Source organism: Caloenas nicobarica, chromosome Z, assembly GCF_036013445.1.
Source record: "Caloenas nicobarica isolate bCalNic1 chromosome Z, bCalNic1.hap1, whole genome shotgun sequence".
NCBI lineage: Eukaryota > Metazoa > Chordata > Aves > Columbiformes > Columbidae > Caloenas > Caloenas nicobarica.
Window position 1 is genome coordinate 49,630,366 of NC_088284.1, and position 16,977 is coordinate 49,647,342.

General features: G+C 58.8%; 3 protein-coding genes across 3 annotated transcripts; all 3 read right to left on the bottom strand.

Annotated features, from left to right (window-relative positions):
* Positions 1-743: 743 nt before the first annotated feature.
* LOC136002082 (polycomb group RING finger protein 2-like) lies at positions 744-1,679 on the bottom strand. The gene has a single exon (XM_065656916.1). It carries the CDS (start codon positions 1,677-1,679, stop codon positions 744-746), a length of 936 nt encoding a protein of 311 aa, XP_065512988.1.
* Positions 1,680-9,612: 7,933 nt separating this feature from the next.
* Positions 9,613-10,548, bottom strand: LOC136002083 (polycomb group RING finger protein 2-like). Its single transcript, XM_065656917.1, has one exon. The coding sequence runs from the start codon at positions 10,546-10,548 to the stop codon at positions 9,613-9,615; it is 936 nt and encodes a 311-aa protein (XP_065512989.1).
* Positions 10,549-14,046: 3,498 nt separating this feature from the next.
* LOC136002084 (polycomb group RING finger protein 2-like) lies at positions 14,047-14,982 on the bottom strand. The gene has a single exon (XM_065656918.1). It carries the CDS (start codon positions 14,980-14,982, stop codon positions 14,047-14,049), a length of 936 nt encoding a protein of 311 aa, XP_065512990.1.
* Between the last annotated feature and the right edge of the window lie 1,995 nt (positions 14,983-16,977).

Consider the following 16,977-nt stretch of genomic DNA (forward strand, 5'->3'; position numbering starts at 1 on the left):
AGCAGCATGGTCCCCTTTCCCTGGCTGCTTTCCAGCCGGGAGCTCGCCGCATGTGCTGGTGCCTGGGGTGGTCCCTCCCAGGGCCAGGACTTTGCGCTTCCCCTTGTTGAACGTGGCGGAGCTCCTGCCTTGGCAGGGTACGACCCCAGGGTGATGCAGAGAGCAGCACCAAGTTGTGACTCTGCGCAGGAGGAGGGATTTGGGCGCTGCCGTAACGAGGCTGCACCGTCAGTGCAGGCTGGTAGGAGAGCAGAGCCCCGGGATGTGGGCGCAGAGGCTGCGGTGAGGAGATGGACAGGCCTGGGGTGACGAGCAGTGGGGCACAGGCTGGCCCTGGAGACCCCCCAGCTGGAAACATCTGCCCCAGGACCAGCTGCAGAGATGCAGGCCTGGAGCGGGGCCTGCAGGATTTTCAGGGCGAGCAGCAAAATAGTGCCCGGCACGTGTAGAAGGACCCCTCAGCGTTCACATCCCACCCCTCCCGGCAAAACAAAACAGAACCAAATGATAGCAAACCAGACAAAACAACAGCAACAACATCAACAACAACAACAACAACAAAACAACCAAAAGGGCAATGCCAGTTGCCCCTCTTAGTAACACTGGGACATTTTCTGTAGTTTTCACGGATTAACTTTACTTGGATATTTGAATACGGGAGGCTGGGAGCCCTTGAGGGCTGGCGCATGCCCCAGCTGACAGCCCAGTCCTGGTTTGGCCATCAGTCGAGGCACCCTCCAGCATCACCGAGGCCGTGCTGGCCTCTTGTTGGCTGGAGAGGCCTCGGAGCTGCCAGCCCTCCTCTTTGGAGGTCTCCGTGGCCTCCCATGGGAGTGTTCCCTGCCCCGGCTGGAAGTGGAGGGCCTGGGCACAGCCTCCCCTGCCTCCTCCTGGGGCTGTTCTTGCTCCGCAGGGCTGGCAATGGGAGCAGAGGGGCAGCTGCCGGAACCCCCAGCAACAGCAGCAGACGAGGTGCCGGGGAGCTCCTCCGTGCCGTATCTCAGAGGTGGAGGGGGCACAGGCAGGTTGGGGAGACCCTCCTGCTGGCTCAGCAGACGGCGGGCCTCCCTGCTGCACCGTTGCACGGCGACACGGATGAACCGTTGCACGAATGTCGTCGTGCTGTCCTGGAGGAAGTTCTCCAGCATGCTGACCAGCAGCTCTTCGTCCACCCCATAGCTGGTCAGGATGGTCATGACAGTGTCCTCTGCCATGGCCGCCTCCATCCAGTTGTTCCTCAAGATGTTCCTCAGCCTTGGTTGCAGCCAGCGCAGCAGGACGTCAAGGAGGCTTGGATGGTGTCGGAAAAGCAGCGCCCATTCCTCAGGCTGGAGGCCGCCCACAGTAGCCCTGAGCACCTCTTCTACAGCCTGTGGTTGGGGTGCTCCAGGGTGAGGGAGGTCAGGGGTGTCTGGGTGGCTGGGAGCACCGTCCGCCTGGCGGACGAGGACTGATGGTGGCACGGATGGTGTGATGACGTGTTCCGCGTAGTCATCGTCTGCCCGCACTGAGTGCAAGACGGAGAGGATCCTCCTCTTGCAGAGAGGACACTCGGGCTTGCTCTCAGCCCACCGCAGGATGCACGGGTAACAGAACTGGTGGAGGCACGGCATCACGTAGCTGGCCTCCTCCCAGCTGTCCAGGCAGATGGGACAGCGGTTGTCCAGCTCTGTGGCCATGCTCTCCATGCGCTGCAGTGGGCTGGGGGGAGCTGGGGATGTGGAGCCGCTCCCTCGCACCGGTGCTGCAGCAGCCGCTGTCACTAGAAAAGGAAAAGAGGCCACGGTCGTTGGCTGGCACAGGGAGGGCTGGAAGAAATGCCCAGGTGCCTCCAGAAGGAAAGCGTCCCCGCTCCCCAGGCTGAGCTGTCCCTGCCCAGCTCACCTCTGCTGCTGCGAGCTGTCTCCTGGCTGCCCCGGCTGCCTGAACCTGGCAGGGCTGGGGAAAATCTTTGGATGGCTCTGGGGTCGGGCACGGAGAGCTGCAAGGAACAACTCCCCAAGCACAGCACCAGCACCAAGGCCTCGCTCGTCCCTCCAAACCTCGCAAACTCGCTCGGCTGGACTACGGGCACGAACTGGCTGGGTGGGACTGGGCGCCTGGATACAGGCAGTGAGGGACCCCCGGTCACAATCCATCGCTAGCTGACATCACAGCGCGTGGCTGGAGATGTCTCAGTCCATCCCGCGGTAACACCACTGCCCATCGCTCAGGGACTCGCTGACATCAGAACCCAATGTGCTCAGCCGCTTCTCACAGGACATGCCTTCCAGTCCTTCCGCCAGCTTTGTTGCCCTCCCCTGGACACGTTCTAGTACCTGAACGTCTTGCGTAAATTGTGTTGCCCAGAACTGCACGCAGCACTCCAGGTGAAGCTGCATTAACAAAAATACAGCAGGATAATCACCTCTTTGCACTTTGGTCGTGTTGCGTTTGATGCACCCCAGGACGCACTTTGTCATCCACCGCTATCCCAAGTCCTTCTCCGCAAGGCTGCTCTCAATGCAGTGGCCCCCTAGGCTGCCTTGATGTTGTGGATTGGGCCAACTGGCCTTTCGGGCATCTCTCCCCATTGCCACGATTATTTAAAGATTATTGAGAGTGGCCTCACCGTGATATCAGCCATCTCCCTCAGCACCTGTGGGCGCATCCCCTCTGAGCCGCTGGACTTCTTTATGTCCAGTTTGCTCAAGTAGACTCTGAGCCAATCCTCTTCCACCAAGGGTACATCTTCCTTGCTCCACACTTTCTCCCTGGGACCTGGGATGTCTCACAGCTGGTTTTACTCGTAAAGGCCCACACAAAGGTGGCATTAGTACCTCGGCCTTTTCCATGTGCTGCATCACCAGGTTTCCTGCATCATCAAGCAATGTGTCCACATTTTCTCTAGTCTTCTCTTTGCCACTTCAGGATTTAGGGAAGCCCTGCTGGTTGCCATTGGCACCCCTCACCAGATTCAGCTCCAGGTACTTGCAAGCTTAGATGGCAAGAATCCCGCTGCAGCCCAGCACACCACTCACCCACCAGCTTTGCCACAAGGGCACAGTGCTGGGCGGATGTTCAGATCACGGTTCACCAGGTCCCCCATGTCCTTTTCTGCACCGGAAACTGTGTGTGGGGGCCTTGCAGGCTGAAGAGGGTCACTGCCTCCGGTGCTGGAGGAGTTCTTGCAGGATGCAGGGCAAGAGCGGTGAGGCATGCCCAGACTTTCTGGGCACATGGTGTTCAGAGGCTTGAGGAAACACGCGAGGCTCATCCCGCGATGTCTCTGGGAAGATCCAGAGGCAGGGAAAGGGGATGGGTCCATCTGGACGGGGCAGGAAGCAACATGGAATGAAAGAAGGAAATTGATGGGCTTATAGGGAACGGCAGGTTGGAAAGGATGCCAGGAGGCTGCTTGTGCATCCTCTTGCTCCAAGCGGCACTGGCCAGGAGGGCAGAGCCTGTGGCTCAGGGCTTGCTTTCTCCAGCCTGGTCTTGAAAAGAGACCTCTTTGCTCCCCTCTGAATTGTTACGCCTTTGGACCATGCTGCAGGACGTGGTCCTGCACAGCTCAGTGTCCAACAGGGCTCTGAGATGCCTTCGGCAGAGCTCCTTTGGTACCCACCCGGCTCTGAGAGCGAGACAAGCTGGGCTGTCTCTAGACCAGACCAAGGCATGGGAACAGCTTGTTCTGCACTCCAACACTTGGAGGGCCCAGCTGAGCTCCCATGCGGAGCCACCCAGCAAGAGTCCGAGGAGAACTGTGCCTTGCCCCTCCTTGCTTCCGCTTTCACTTCTGGGTCAGTGCCTGCACATCTACATCCATTGCCAATGGGATGCTACAACAGCAAAAGAGATGAGGAGAGGAGAGGAGAGGAGAGGAGAGGAGAGGAGAGGAGAGGAGAGGAGAGGAGAGGAGAGGAGAGGAGAGGAGAGGAGAGGAGAGGAGAGGAGAGGAGAGGAGAGAATATGAGTTGTCAGGACCCTACACCAATTACCAAGTCCAACTGCCTGACCAATTCCCGGCTGGCCCAAGTCAAAGCACATGATGAAGGGCACAGTCCAAATGCCACCTTTTAAGGCACTGAAAAGCATGGGGTAGCAACCACATCTCTCGGGAAACTATTTGAGTGTTTGACCACCCTCTTGGTGATGAAATGGTTCTTAATAGCTAGTCTGAACCTCCCCTGACACAGCTTTGAACCATGCCACATGTCCTGCTGCTGTATCCCAGGGAGAAGAGCTCAGCACCGGCCTCTCCACGTCCCCTCCCCAGGAAGCTGTAGAGAGCAGTGAGGTCGCCCCTCAGCCTCCTTTTCTCCAAACTAGACAAACCCAAAGTCCTCAGCTGCTTGGGATGCCTCTGATGAGCATGTGCCACAGATGGATCCTTTCCAGGTGGAGGAGAAGAAACACCAGCATCAAGGCTGGATCTGGAAGAGCGGGAAGAAAGCCTGTGCTCGAGGGCAGCAGCATGGTCCCCTTTCCCTGGCTGCTTTCCAGCCGGGAGCTCGCCGCATGTGCTGGTGCCTGGGGTGGTCCCTCCCGGGGCCAGGACTTTGCGCTTCCCCTTGTTGAACGTGGCGGAGCTCCTGCCTTGGCAGGGTACGACCCCAGGGTGATGCAGAGAGCAGCACCAAGTTGTGACTCTGCGCAGGAGGAGGGATTTGGGCGCTGCCGTAACGAGGCCGCACCGTCAGTGCAGGCTGGTAGGAGAGCAGAGCCCCGGGATGTGGGCGCAGAGGCTGCGGTGAGGAGATGGACAGGCCTGGGGTGACGAGCAGTGGGGCACAGGCTGGCCCTGGAGACCCCCCAGCTGGAAACATCTGCCCCAGGACCAGCTGCAGAGATGCCGGCCTGGAGCGGGGCCTGCAGGATTTTCAGGGCGAGCAGCAAAATAGTGCCCGGCACGTGTAGAAGGACCCCTCAGCGTTCACATCCCACCCCTCCCGGCAAAACAAAACAGAACCAAATGATAGCAAACCAGACAAAACAACAGCAACAACATCAACAACAACAACAACAACAAAACAACCAAAAGGGCAATGCCAGTTGCCCCTCTTAGTAACACTGGGACATTTTCTGTAGTTTTCACGGATTAACTTTACTTGGATATTTGAATATGGGAGGCTGGGAGCCCTTGAGGGCTGGCGCATGCCCCAGCTGACAGCCCAGTCCTGGTTTGGCCATCAGTCGAGGCACCCTCCAGCATCACCGAGGCCATGCTGGCCTCTTGTTGGCTGGAGAGGCCTCGGAGCTGCCAGCCCTCCTCTTTGGAGGTCTCCGTGGCCTCCCATGGGAGCGTTCCCTGCCCCGGCTGGAAGTGGAGGGCCTGGGCACAGCCTCCCCTGCCTCCTCCTGGGGCTGTTCTTGCTCCGCAGGGCTGGCAATGGGAGCAGAGGGGCAGCTGCCGGAACCCCCAGCAACAGCAGCAGACGAGGTGCTGGGGAGCTCCTCCGTGCCGTATCTCAGAGGTGGAGGGGGCACAGGCAGGTTGGGGAGACCCTCCTGCTGGCTCAGCAGACGGCGGGCCTCCCTGCTGCACCGTTGCACGGCGACACGGATGAACCGTTGCACGAATGTCGTCGTGCTGTCCTGGAGGAAGTTCTCCAGCATGCTGACCAGCTGCTCTTCGTCCACCCCATAGCTGGTCAGGATGGTCATGACAGTGTCCTCTGCCATGGCCGCCTCCATCCAGTTGTTCCTCAGGATGTTCCTCAGCCTTGGTTGCAGCCAGCGCAGCAGGATGTCAAGGAGGCTTGGATGGTGTCGGAAAAGCAGCGCCCATTCCTCAGGCTGGAGGCCGCCCACAGTAGCCCTGGGCACCTCTTCTACAGCCTGTGGTTGGGGTGCTCCAGGGTGAGGGAGGTCAGGGGTGTCTGGGTGGCTGGGAGCACCGTCCGCCTGGCGGACGAGGACTGATGGTGGCACGGATGGTGTGATGACGTGTTCCGCGTAGTCATCGTCTGCCCGCACTGAGTGCAAGACGGAGAGGATCCTCCTCTTGCAGAGAGGACACTCGGGCTTGCTCTCAGCCCACCGCAGGATGCACGGGTAACAGAACTGGTGGAGGCACAGCATCACGTAGCTGGCCTCCTCCCAGCTGTCCAGGCAGATGGGACAGCGGTTGTCCAGCTCTGTGGCCATGCTCTCCATGCGCTGCAGTGGGCTGGGGGGAGCTGGGGATGTGGAGCCGCTCCCTCGCACCGGTGCTGCAGCAGCCGCTGTCACTAGAAAAGGAAAAGAGGCCATGGTCGTTGGCTGGCACAGGGAGGGCTGGAAGAAATGCCCAGGTGCCTCCAGAAGGAAAGCGTCCCCGCTCCCCAGGCTGAGCTGTCCCTGCCCAGCTCACCTCTGCTGCTGCGAGCTGTCTCCTGGCTGCCCCGGCTGCCTGAACCTGGCAGGGCTGGGGAAAATCTTTGGATGGCTCTGGGGTCGGGCACGGAGAGCTGCAAGGAACAACTCCCCAAGCACAGCACCAGCACCAAGGCCTCGCTCGTCCCTCCAAACCTCGCAAACTCGCTCGGCTGGACTACGGGCACGAACTGGCCGGGTGGGACTGGGCGCCTGGATACAGGCAGTGAGGGACCCCCGGTCACAATCCATCGCTAGCTGACATCACAGCGCGTGGCTGGAGATGTCTCAGTCCATCCCGCGGTAACACCACTGCCCATCGCTCAGGGACTCGCTGACATCAGAACCCAATGTGCTCAGCCGCTTCTCACAGGACATGCCTTCCAGTCCTTCCGCCAGCTTTGTTGCCCTCCCCTGGACACGTTCTAGTACCTGAACATCTTGCGTAAATTGTGTTGCCCAGAACTGCACGCAGCACTCCAGGTGAAGCTGCATTAACAAAAATACAGCAGGATAATCACCTCTTTGCACTTTGGTCGTGTTGCGTTTGATGCACCCCAGGATGCACTTTGTCATCCACCGCTATCCCAAGTCCTTCTCCGCAAGGCTGCTCTCAATGCAGTGGCCCCCTAGGCTGCCTTGATGTTGTGGATTGGGCCAACTGGCCTTTTGGGCATCTCTCCCCATTGCCACGATTATTTAAAGATTATTGAGAGTGGCCTCACCGTGATATCAGCCATCTCCCTCAGCACCTGTGGGCGCATCCCCTCTGAGCCGCTGGACTTCTTTATGTCCAGTTTGCTCAAGTAGACTCTGAGCCAATCCTCTTCCACCAAGGGTACATCTTCCTTGCTCCACACTTTCTCCCTGGGACCTGGGATATCTCACAGCTGGTTTTACTCGTAAAGGCCCACACAAAGGTGGCATTAGTACCTCGGCCTTTTCCAGGTGCTGCATCACCAGGTCTCCTGCATCATCAAGCAATGTGTCCACATTTTCTCTAGTCTTCTCTTTGCCACTTCAGGATTTAGGGAAGCCCTGCTGGTTGCCATTGGCACCCCTCACCAGATTCAGCTCCAGGTACGTGCAAGCTTAGATGGCAAGAATCCTGCTGCAGCCCAGCACACCACTCACCCACCAGCTTTGCCACAAGGGCACAGTGCTGGGCGGATGTTCAGATCACAGTTCACCAGGTCCCCCATGTCCTTTTCTGCACCAGAAACTGTGTGTGGGGGCCTTGCAGGCTGAAGAGGGTCACTGCCTCCGGTGCTGGAGGAGTTCTTGCAGGATGCAGGGCAAGAGCGGTGAGGCATGCCCAGACTTTCTGGGCACATGGTGTTCAGAGGCTTGAGGAAACACGTGAGGCTTATCCCGCGATGTCTCTGGGAAGATCCAGAGGCAGGGAAAGGGGATGGGTCCATCTGGACGGGGCAGGAAGCAACATGGAATGAAAGAAGGAAATTGATGGGCTTATAGGGAAAGGCAGGTTGGAAAGGATGCCAGGAGGCTGCTTGTGCATCCTCTTGCTCCAAGCGGCACTGGCCAGGAGGGCAGAGCCTGTGGCTCAGGGCTTGCTTTCTCCAGCCTGGTCTTGAAAAGAGACCTCTTTGCTCCCCTCTGAATTGTTACGCCTTTGGACCATGCTGCAGGACGTGGTCCTGCACAGCTCAGTGTCCAACAGGGCTCTGAGATGCCTTCGGCAGAGCTCCTTTGGTACCCACCCGGCTCTGAGAGCGAGACAAGCTGGGCTGTCTCTAGACCAGACCAAGGCATGGGAACAGCTTGTTCTGCACTCCAACACTTGGAGGGCCCAGCTGAGCTCCCATGCGGAGCCACCCAGCAAGAGTCCGAGGAGAGCTGTGCCTTGCCCCTCCTTGCTTCCGCTTTCACTTCTGGGTCAGTGCCTGCACATCTACATCCATTGCCAATGGGATGCTACAACAGCAAAAGAGATGAGGAGAGGAGAGGAGAGGAGAGGAGAGGAGAGGAGAGGAGAGGAGAGGAGAGGAGAGGAGAGGAGAGGAGAGGAGAGGAGAGGAGAGGAGAGAATATGAGTTGTGAGGACCCTACACCAATTATCAAGTCCAACTGCCTGACCAATTCCCGGCTGGCCCAAGTTAAAGCACATGATGAAGGGCACAGTCCAAATGCCACCTTTTAAGGCACTGACAAGCATGGGGTAGCAACCACATCTCTCGGGAAACTATTTGAGTGTTTGACCACCCTCTTGGTGATGAAATGGTTCTTAATAGCTAGTCTGAACCTCCCCTGACACAGCTTTGAACCATGCCACATGTCCTGCTGCTGTATCCCAGGGAGAAGAGCTCAGCACCGGCCTCTCCACGTCCCCTCCCCAGGAAGCTGTAGAGAGCAGTGAGGTCGCCCCTCAGCCTCCTTTTCTCCAAACTAGACAAACCCAAAGTCCTCAGCTGCTTGGGATGCCTCTGATGAGCATGTGCCACAGATGGATCCTTTCCAGGTGGAGGAGAAGAAACACCAGCATCAAGGCTGGATCTGGAAGAGCGGGAAGAAAGCCTGTGCTCGAGGGCAGCAGCATGGTCCCCTTTCCCTGGCTGCTTTCCAGCCGGGAGCTCGCCGCATGTGCTGGTGCCTGGGGTGGTCCCTCCCGGGGCCAGGACTTTGCGCTTCCCCTTGTTGAACGTGGCGGAGCTCCTGCCTTGGCAGGGTACGACCCCAGGGTGATGCAGAGAGCAGCACCAAGTTGTGACTCTGCGCAGGAGGAGGGATTTGGGCGCTGCCGTAACGAGGCTGCACCGTCAGTGCAGGCTGGTAGGAGAGCAGAGCCCCGGGATGTGGGCGCAGAGGCTGCGGTGAGGAGATGAACAGGCCTGGGGTGACGAGCAGTGGGGCACAGGCTGGCCCTGGAGACCCCCCAGCTGGAAGCATCTGCCCCAGGACCAGCTGCAGAGATGCCGGCCTGGAGCGGGGCCTGCAGGATTTTCAGGGCGAGCAGCAAAATAGTGCCCGGCACGTGTAGAAGGACCCCTCAGCGTTCACATCCCACCCCTCCCGGCAAAACAAAACAGAACCAAATGATAGCAAACCAGACAAAACAACAGCAACAACATCACCACAACAACCAAAAGGGCAATGCCAGTTGCCCTCCTAGAAACACTGAGACATTTTCTGTAGTTTTCACGGATTAACTTTACTTGGATATTTGAATATGGGAGGCTGGGAGCCCTTGAGGGCTGGCGCATGCCCCAGCTGACAGCCCAGTCCTGGTTTGGCCATCAGTCGAGGCACCCTCCAGCATCACCGAGGCCGTGCTGGCCTCTTGTTGGCTGGAGAGGCCTCGGAGCTGCCAGCCCTCCTCTTTGGAGGTCTCCGTGGCCTCCCATGGGAGCGTTCCCTGCCCCCGCTGGAAGTGGAGGGCCTGGGCACAGCCTCCCCTGCCTCCTCCTGGGGCTGTTCTTGCTCCGCAGGGCTGGCAATGGGAGCAGAGGGGCAGCTGCCGGAACCCCCAGCAACAGCAGCAGACGAGGTGCCGGGGAGCTCCTCCGTGCCGTATCTCAGAGGTGGAGGGGGCACGGGCAGGTTGGGGAGACCCTCCTGCTGGCTCAGCAGACGGCGGGCCTCCCTGCTGCACCGTTGCACGGCGACACGGATGAACCGTTGCACGAATGTCGTCGTGCTGTCCTGGAGGAAGTTCTCCAGCATGCTGAGCAGCAGCTCTTCGTCCACCCCATAGCTGGTCAGGATGGTCATGACAGTGTCCTCTGCCATGGCCGCCTCCATCCAGTTGTTCCTCAAGATGTTCCTCAGCCTTGGTTGCAGCCAGCGCAGCAGGATGTCAAGGAGGCTTGGATGGTGTCGGAAAAGCAGCGCCCATTCCTCAGGCTGGAGGCCGCCCACAGTAGCCCTGGGCACCTCTTCTACAGCCTGTGGTTGGGGTGCTCCAGGGTGAGGGAGGTCAGGGGTGTCTGGGTGGCTGGGAGCACCGTCCGCCTGGCGGACGAGGACTGATGGTGGCACGGATGGTGTGATGACGTGTTCCGCGTAGTCATCGTCTGCCCGCACTGAGTGCAAGACGGAGAGGATCCTCCTCTTGCAGAGAGGACACTCGGGCTTGCTCTCAGCCCACCGCAGGATGCACGGGTAACAGAACTGGTGGAGGCACGGCATCACGTAGCTGGCCTCCTCCCAGCTGTCCAGGCAGATGGGACAGCGGTTGTCCAGCTCTGTGGCCATGCTCTCCATGCGCTGCAGTGGGCTGGGGGGAGCTGGGGATGTGGAGCCGCTCCCTCGCACCGGTGCTGCAGCAGCCGCTGTCACTAGAAAAGGAAAAGAGGCCACGGTCGTTGGCTGGCACAGGGAGGGCTGGAAGAAATGCCCAGGTGCCTCCAGAAGGAAAGCGTCCCCGCTCCCCAGGCTGAGCTGTCCCTGCCCAGCTCACCTCTGCTGCTGCGAGCTGTCTCCTGGCTGCCCCGGCTGCCTGAACCTGGCAGGGCTGGGGAAAATCTTTGGATGGCTCTGGGGTCGGGCACGGAGAGCTGCAAGGAACAACTCCCCAAGCACAGCACCAGCACCAAGGCCTCGCTCGTCCCTCCAAACCTCGCAAACTCGCTCGGCTGGACTACGGGCACGAACTGGCCGGGTGGGACTGGGCGCCTGGATACAGGCAGTGAGGGACCCCCGGTCACAATCCATCGCTAGCTGACATCACAGTGCGTGGCTGGAGATGTCTCAGTCCATCCCGCGGTAACACCACTGCCCATCGCTCAGGGACTCGCTGACATCAGAACCCAATGTGCTCAGCCGCTTCTCACAGGACATGCCTTCCAGTCCTTCCGCCAGCTTTGTTGCCCTCCCCTGGACACGTTCTAGTACCTGAACATCTTGCGTAAATTGTGTTGCCCAGAACTGCACGCAGCACTCCAGGTGAAGCTGCATTAACAAAAATACAGCAGGATAATCACCTCTTTGCACTTTGGTCGTGTTGCGTTTGATGCACCCCAGGACGCACTTTGTCATCCACCGCTATCCCAAGTCCTTCTCCGCAAGGCTGCTCTCAATGCAGTGGCCCCCTAGGCTGCCTTGATGTTGTGGATTGGGCCAACCGGCCTTTCGGGCATCTCTCCCCATTGCCACGATTATTTAAAGATTATTGAGAGTGGCCTCACCGTGATATCAGCCATCTCCCTCAGCACCTGTGGGCGCATCCCCTCTGAGCCGCTGGACTTCTTTATGTCCAGTTTGCTCAAGTAGACTCTGAGCCAATCCTCTTCCACCAAGGGTACATCTTCCTTGCTCCACACTTTCTCCCTGGGACCTGGGATATCTCACAGCTGGTTTTACTCGTAAAGGCCCACACAAAGGTGGCATTAGTACCTCGGCCTTTTCCAGGTGCTGCATCACCAGGTCTCCTGCATCATCAAGCAATGTGTCCACATTTTCTCTAGTCTTCTCTTTGCCACTTCAGGATTTAGGGAAGCCCTGCTGGTTGCCATTGGCACCCCTCACCAGATTCAGCTCCAGGTACATGCAAGCTTAGATGGCAAGAATCCTGCTGCAGCCCAGCACACCACTCACCCACCAGCTTTGCCACAAGGGCACGGTGCTGGGCGGATGTTCAGATCACGGTTCACCAGGTCCCCCATGTCCTTTTCTGCACCAGAAACTGTGTGTGGGGGCCTTGCAGGCTGAAGAGGGTCACTGCCTCCGGTGCTGGAGGAGTTCTTGCAGGATGCAGGGCAAGAGCGGTGAGGCATGCCCAGACTTTCTGGGCACATGGTGTTCAGAGGCTTGAGGAAACACGTGAGGCTCATCCCGCGATGTCTCTGGGAAGATCCAGAGGCAGGGAAAGGGGATGGGTCCATCTGGACGGGGCAGGAAGCAACATGGAATGAAAGAAGGAAATTGATGGGCTTATAGGGAAAGGCAGGTTGGAAAGGATGCCAGGAGGCTGCTTGTGCATCCTCTTGCTCCAAGCGGCACTGGCCAGGAGGGCAGAGCCTGTGGCTCAGGGCTTGCTTTCTCCAGCCTGGTCTTGAAAAGAGACCTCTTTGCTCCCCTCTGAATTGTTACGCCTTTGGACCATGCTGCAGGACGTGGTCCTGCACAGCTCAGTGTCCAACAGGGCTCTGAGATGCCTTCGGCAGAGCTCCTTTGGTACCCACCCGGCTCCGAGAGCGAGACGAGCTGGGCTGTCTCTAGACCAGACCAAGACATGGGAACAGCTTGTTCTGCACTCCAACACTTGGAGGGCCCAGCTGAGCTCCCATGCGGAGCCACCCAGCAAGAGTCCGAGGAGAACTGTGCCTTGCCCCTCCTTGCTTCCGCTTTCACTTCTGGGTCAGTGCCTGCACATCTACATCCATTGCCAATGGGATGCTACAACAGCAAAAGAGATGAGGAGAGGAGAGGAGAGGAGAGGAGAGGAGAGGAGAGGAGAGGAGAGGAGAGGAGAGGAGAGGAGAGGAGAGGAGAGGAGAGGAGAGGAGAGGAGAGAATATGAGTTGTGAGGACCCTACACCAATTATCAAGTCCAACTGCCTGACCAATTCCCGGCTGGCCCAAGTCAAAGCACATGATGAAGGGCACAGTCCAAATGCCACCTTTTAAGGCACTGAAAAGCATGGGGTAGCAACCACATCTCTCGGGAAACTCTTTGAGTGTTTGACCACCCTCTTGGTGATGAAATGGTTCTTAATAGCTAGTCTGAACCTCCCCTGACACAGCTTTGAACCATGCCACATGTCCTGCTGCTGTATCCCAGGGAGAAGAGCTCAGCACCGGCCTCTCCACGTCCCCTCCCCAGGAAGCTGTAGAGAACAGTGAGGTCGCCCCTCAGCCTCCTTTTCTCCAAACTAGACAAACCCAAAGTCCTCAGCTGCTTGGGATGCCTCTGATGAGCATGTGCCACAGATGGATCCTTTCCAGGTGGAGGAGAAGAAACACCAGCATCAAGGCTGGATCTGGAAGAGCGGGAAGAAAGCCTGTGCTTGAGGGCAGCAGCATGGTCCCCTTTCCCTGGCTGCTTTCCAGCCGGGAGCTCGCCGCATGTGCTGGTGCCTGGGGTGGTCCCTCCCGGGGCCAGGACTTTGCGCTTCCCCTTGTTGAACGTGGCGGAGCTCCTGCCTTGGCAGGGTACGACCCCAGGGTGATGCAGAGAGCAGCACCAAGTTGTGACTCTGCGCAGGAGGAGGGATTTGGGCGCTGCCGTAACGAGGCTGCACCGTCAGTGCAGGCTGGTAGGAGAGCAGAGCCCCGGGATGTGGGCGCAGAGGCTGCGGTGAGGAGATGGACAGGCCTGGGGTGACGAGCAGTGGGGCACAGGCTGGCCCTGGAGACCCCCCAGCTGGAAACATCTGCCCCAGGACCAGCTGCAGAGATGCCGGCCTGGAGCAGGGCCTGCAGGATTTTCAGGGCGAGCAGCAAAATAGTGCCCGGCACGTGTAGAAGGACCCCTCAGCGTTCACATCCCACCCCTCCCGGCAAAACAAAACAGAACCAAATGATAGCAAACCAGACAAAACAACAGCAACAACATCAACAACAACAACAAAACAACCAAAAGGGCAATGCCAGTTGCCCCTCTTAGTAACACTGGGACATTTTCTGTAGTTTTCACGGATTAACTTTACTTGGATATTTGAATATGGGAGGCTGGGAGCCCTTGAGGGCTGGCGCATGCCCCAGCTGACAGCCCAGTCCTGGTTTGGCCATCAGTCGAGGCACCCTCCAGCATCACCGAGGCCGTGCTGGCCTCTTGTTGGCTGGAGAGGCCTCGGAGCTGCCAGCCCTCCTCTTTGGAGGTCTCCGTGGCCTCCCATGGGAGCGTTCCCTGCCCCCGCTGGAAGTGGAGGGCCTGGGCACAGCCTCCCCTGCCTCCTCCTGGGGCTGTTCTTGCTCCGCAGGGCTGGCAATGGGAGCAGAGGGGCAGCTGCCGGAACCCCCAGCAACAGCAGCAGACGAGGTGCCGGGGAGCTCCTCCGTGCCGTATCTCAGAGGTGGAGGGGGCACGGGCAGGTTGGGGAGACCCTCCTGCTGGCTCAGCAGACGGCGGGCCTCCCTGCTGCACCGTTGCACGGCGACACGGATGAACCGTTGCACGAATGTCGTCGTGCTGTCCTGGAGGAAGTTCTCCAGCATGCTGAGCAGCAGCTCTTCGTCCACCCCATAGCTGGTCAGGATGGTCATGACAGTGTCCTCTGCCATGGCCGCCTCCATCCAGTTGTTCCTCAAGATGTTCCTCAGCCTTGGTTGCAGCCAGCGCAGCAGGATGTCAAGGAGGCTTGGATGGTGTCGGAAAAGCAGCGCCCATTCCTCAGGCTGGAGGCCGCCCACAGTAGCCCTGGGCACCTCTTCTACAGCCTGTGGTTGGGGTGCTCCAGGGTGAGGGAGGTCAGGGGTGTCTGGGTGGCTGGGAGCACCGTCCGCCTGGCGGACGAGGACTGATGGTGGCACGGATGGTGTGATGACATGTTCCGCGTAGTCATCGTCTGCCCGCACTGAGTGCAAGACGGAGAGGATCCTCCTCTTGCAGAGAGGACACTCGGGCTTGCTCTCAGCCCACCGCAGGATGCACGGGTAACAGAACTGGTGGAGGCACGGCATCACGTAGCTGGCCTCCTCCCAGCTGTCCAGGCAGATGGGACAGCGGTTGTCCAGCTCTGTGGCCATGCTCTCCATGCGCTGCAGTGGGCTGGGGGGAGCTGGGGATGTGGAGCCGCTCCCTCGCACCGGTGCTGCAGCAGCCGCTGTCACTAGAAAAGGAAAAGAGGCCACGGTCGTTGGCTGGCACAGGGAGGGCTGGAAGAAATGCCCAGGTGCCTCCAGAAGGAAAGCGTCCCCGCTCCCCAGGCTGAGCTGTCCCTGCCCAGCTCACCTCTGCTGCTGCGAGCTGTCTCCTGGCTGCCCCGGCTGCCTGAACCTGGCAGGGCTGGGGAAAATCTTTGGATGGCTCTGGGGTCGGGCACGGAGAGCTGCAAGGAACAACTCCCCAAGCACAGCACCAGCACCAAGGCCTCGCTCGTCCCTCCAAACCTCGCAAACTCGCTCGGCTGGACTACGGGCACGAACTGGCTGGGTGGGACTGGGCGCCTGGATACAGGCAGTGAGGGACCCCCGGTCACAATCCATCGCTAGCTGACATCACAGTGCGTGGCTGGAGATGTCTCAGTCCATCCCGCGGTAACACCACTGCCCATCGCTCAGGGACTCGCTGACATCAGAACCCAATGTGCTCAGCCGCTTCTCACAGGACATGCCTTCCAGTCCTTCCGCCAGCTTTGTTGCCCTCCCCTGGACACGTTCTAGTACCTGAACATCTTGCGTAAATTGTGTTGCCCAGAACTGCACGCAGCACTCCAGGTGAAGCTGCATTAACAAAAATACAGCAGGATAATCACCTCTTTGCACTTTGGTCGTGTTGCGTTTGATGCACCCCAGGACGCACTTTGTCATCCACCGCTATCCCAAGTCCTTCTCCGCAAGGCTGCTCTCAATGCAGTGGCCCCCTAGGCTGCCTTGATGTTGTGGATTGGGCCAACCGGCCTTTCGGGCATCTCTCCCCATTGCCACGATTATTTAAAGATTATTGAGAGTGGCCTCACCGTGATATCAGCCATCTCCCTCAGCACCTGTGGGCGCATCCCCTCTGAGCCGCTGGACTTCTTTATGTCCAGTTTGCTCAAGTAGACTCTGAGCCAATCCTCTTCCACCAAGGGTACATCTTCCTTGCTCCACACTTTCTCCCTGGGACCTGGGATATCTCACAGCTGGTTTTACTCGTAAAGGCCCACACAAAGGTGGCATTAGTACCTCGGCCTTTTCCAGGTGCTGCATCACCAGGTCTCCTGCATCATCAAGCAATGTGTCCACATTTTCTCTAGTCTTCTCTTTGCCACTTCAGGATTTAGGGAAGCCCTGCTGGTTGCCATTGGCACCCCTCACCAGATTCAGCTCCAGGTACTTGCAAGCTTAGATGGCAAGAATCCTGCTGCAGCCCAGCACACCACTCACCCACCAGCTTTGCCACAAGGGCACGGTGCTGGGCGGATGTTCAGATCACGGTTCACCAGGTCCCCCGTGTCCTTTTCTGCACCAGAAACTGTGTGTGGGGGCCTTGCAGGCTGAAGAGGGTCACTGCCTCCGGTGCTGGAGGAGTTCTTGCAGGATGCAGGGCAAGAGCGGTGAGGCATGCCCAGACTTTCTGGGCACATGGTGTTCAGAGGCTTGAGGAAACACGTGAGGCTCATCCCGCGATGTCTCTGGGAAGATCCAGAGGCAGGGAAAGGGGATGGGTCCATCTGGACGGGGCAGGAAGCAACATGGAATGAAAGAAGGAAATTGATGGGCTTATAGGGAAAGGCAGGTTGGAAAGGATGCCAGGAGGCTGCTTGTGCATCCTCTTGCTCCAAGCGGCACTGGCCAGGAGGGCAGAGCCTGTGGCTCAGGGCTTGCTTTCTCCAGCCTGGTCTTGAAAAGAGACCTCTTTGCTCCCCTCTGAATTGTTACGCCTTTGGACCATGCTGCAGGACGTGGTCCTGCACAGCTCAGTGTCCAACAGGGCTCTGAGATGCCTTCGGCAGAGCTCCTTTGGTACCCACCCGGCTCCGAGAGCGAGACGAGCTGGGCTGTCTCTAGACCAGACCAAGGCATGGGAACAGCTTGTTC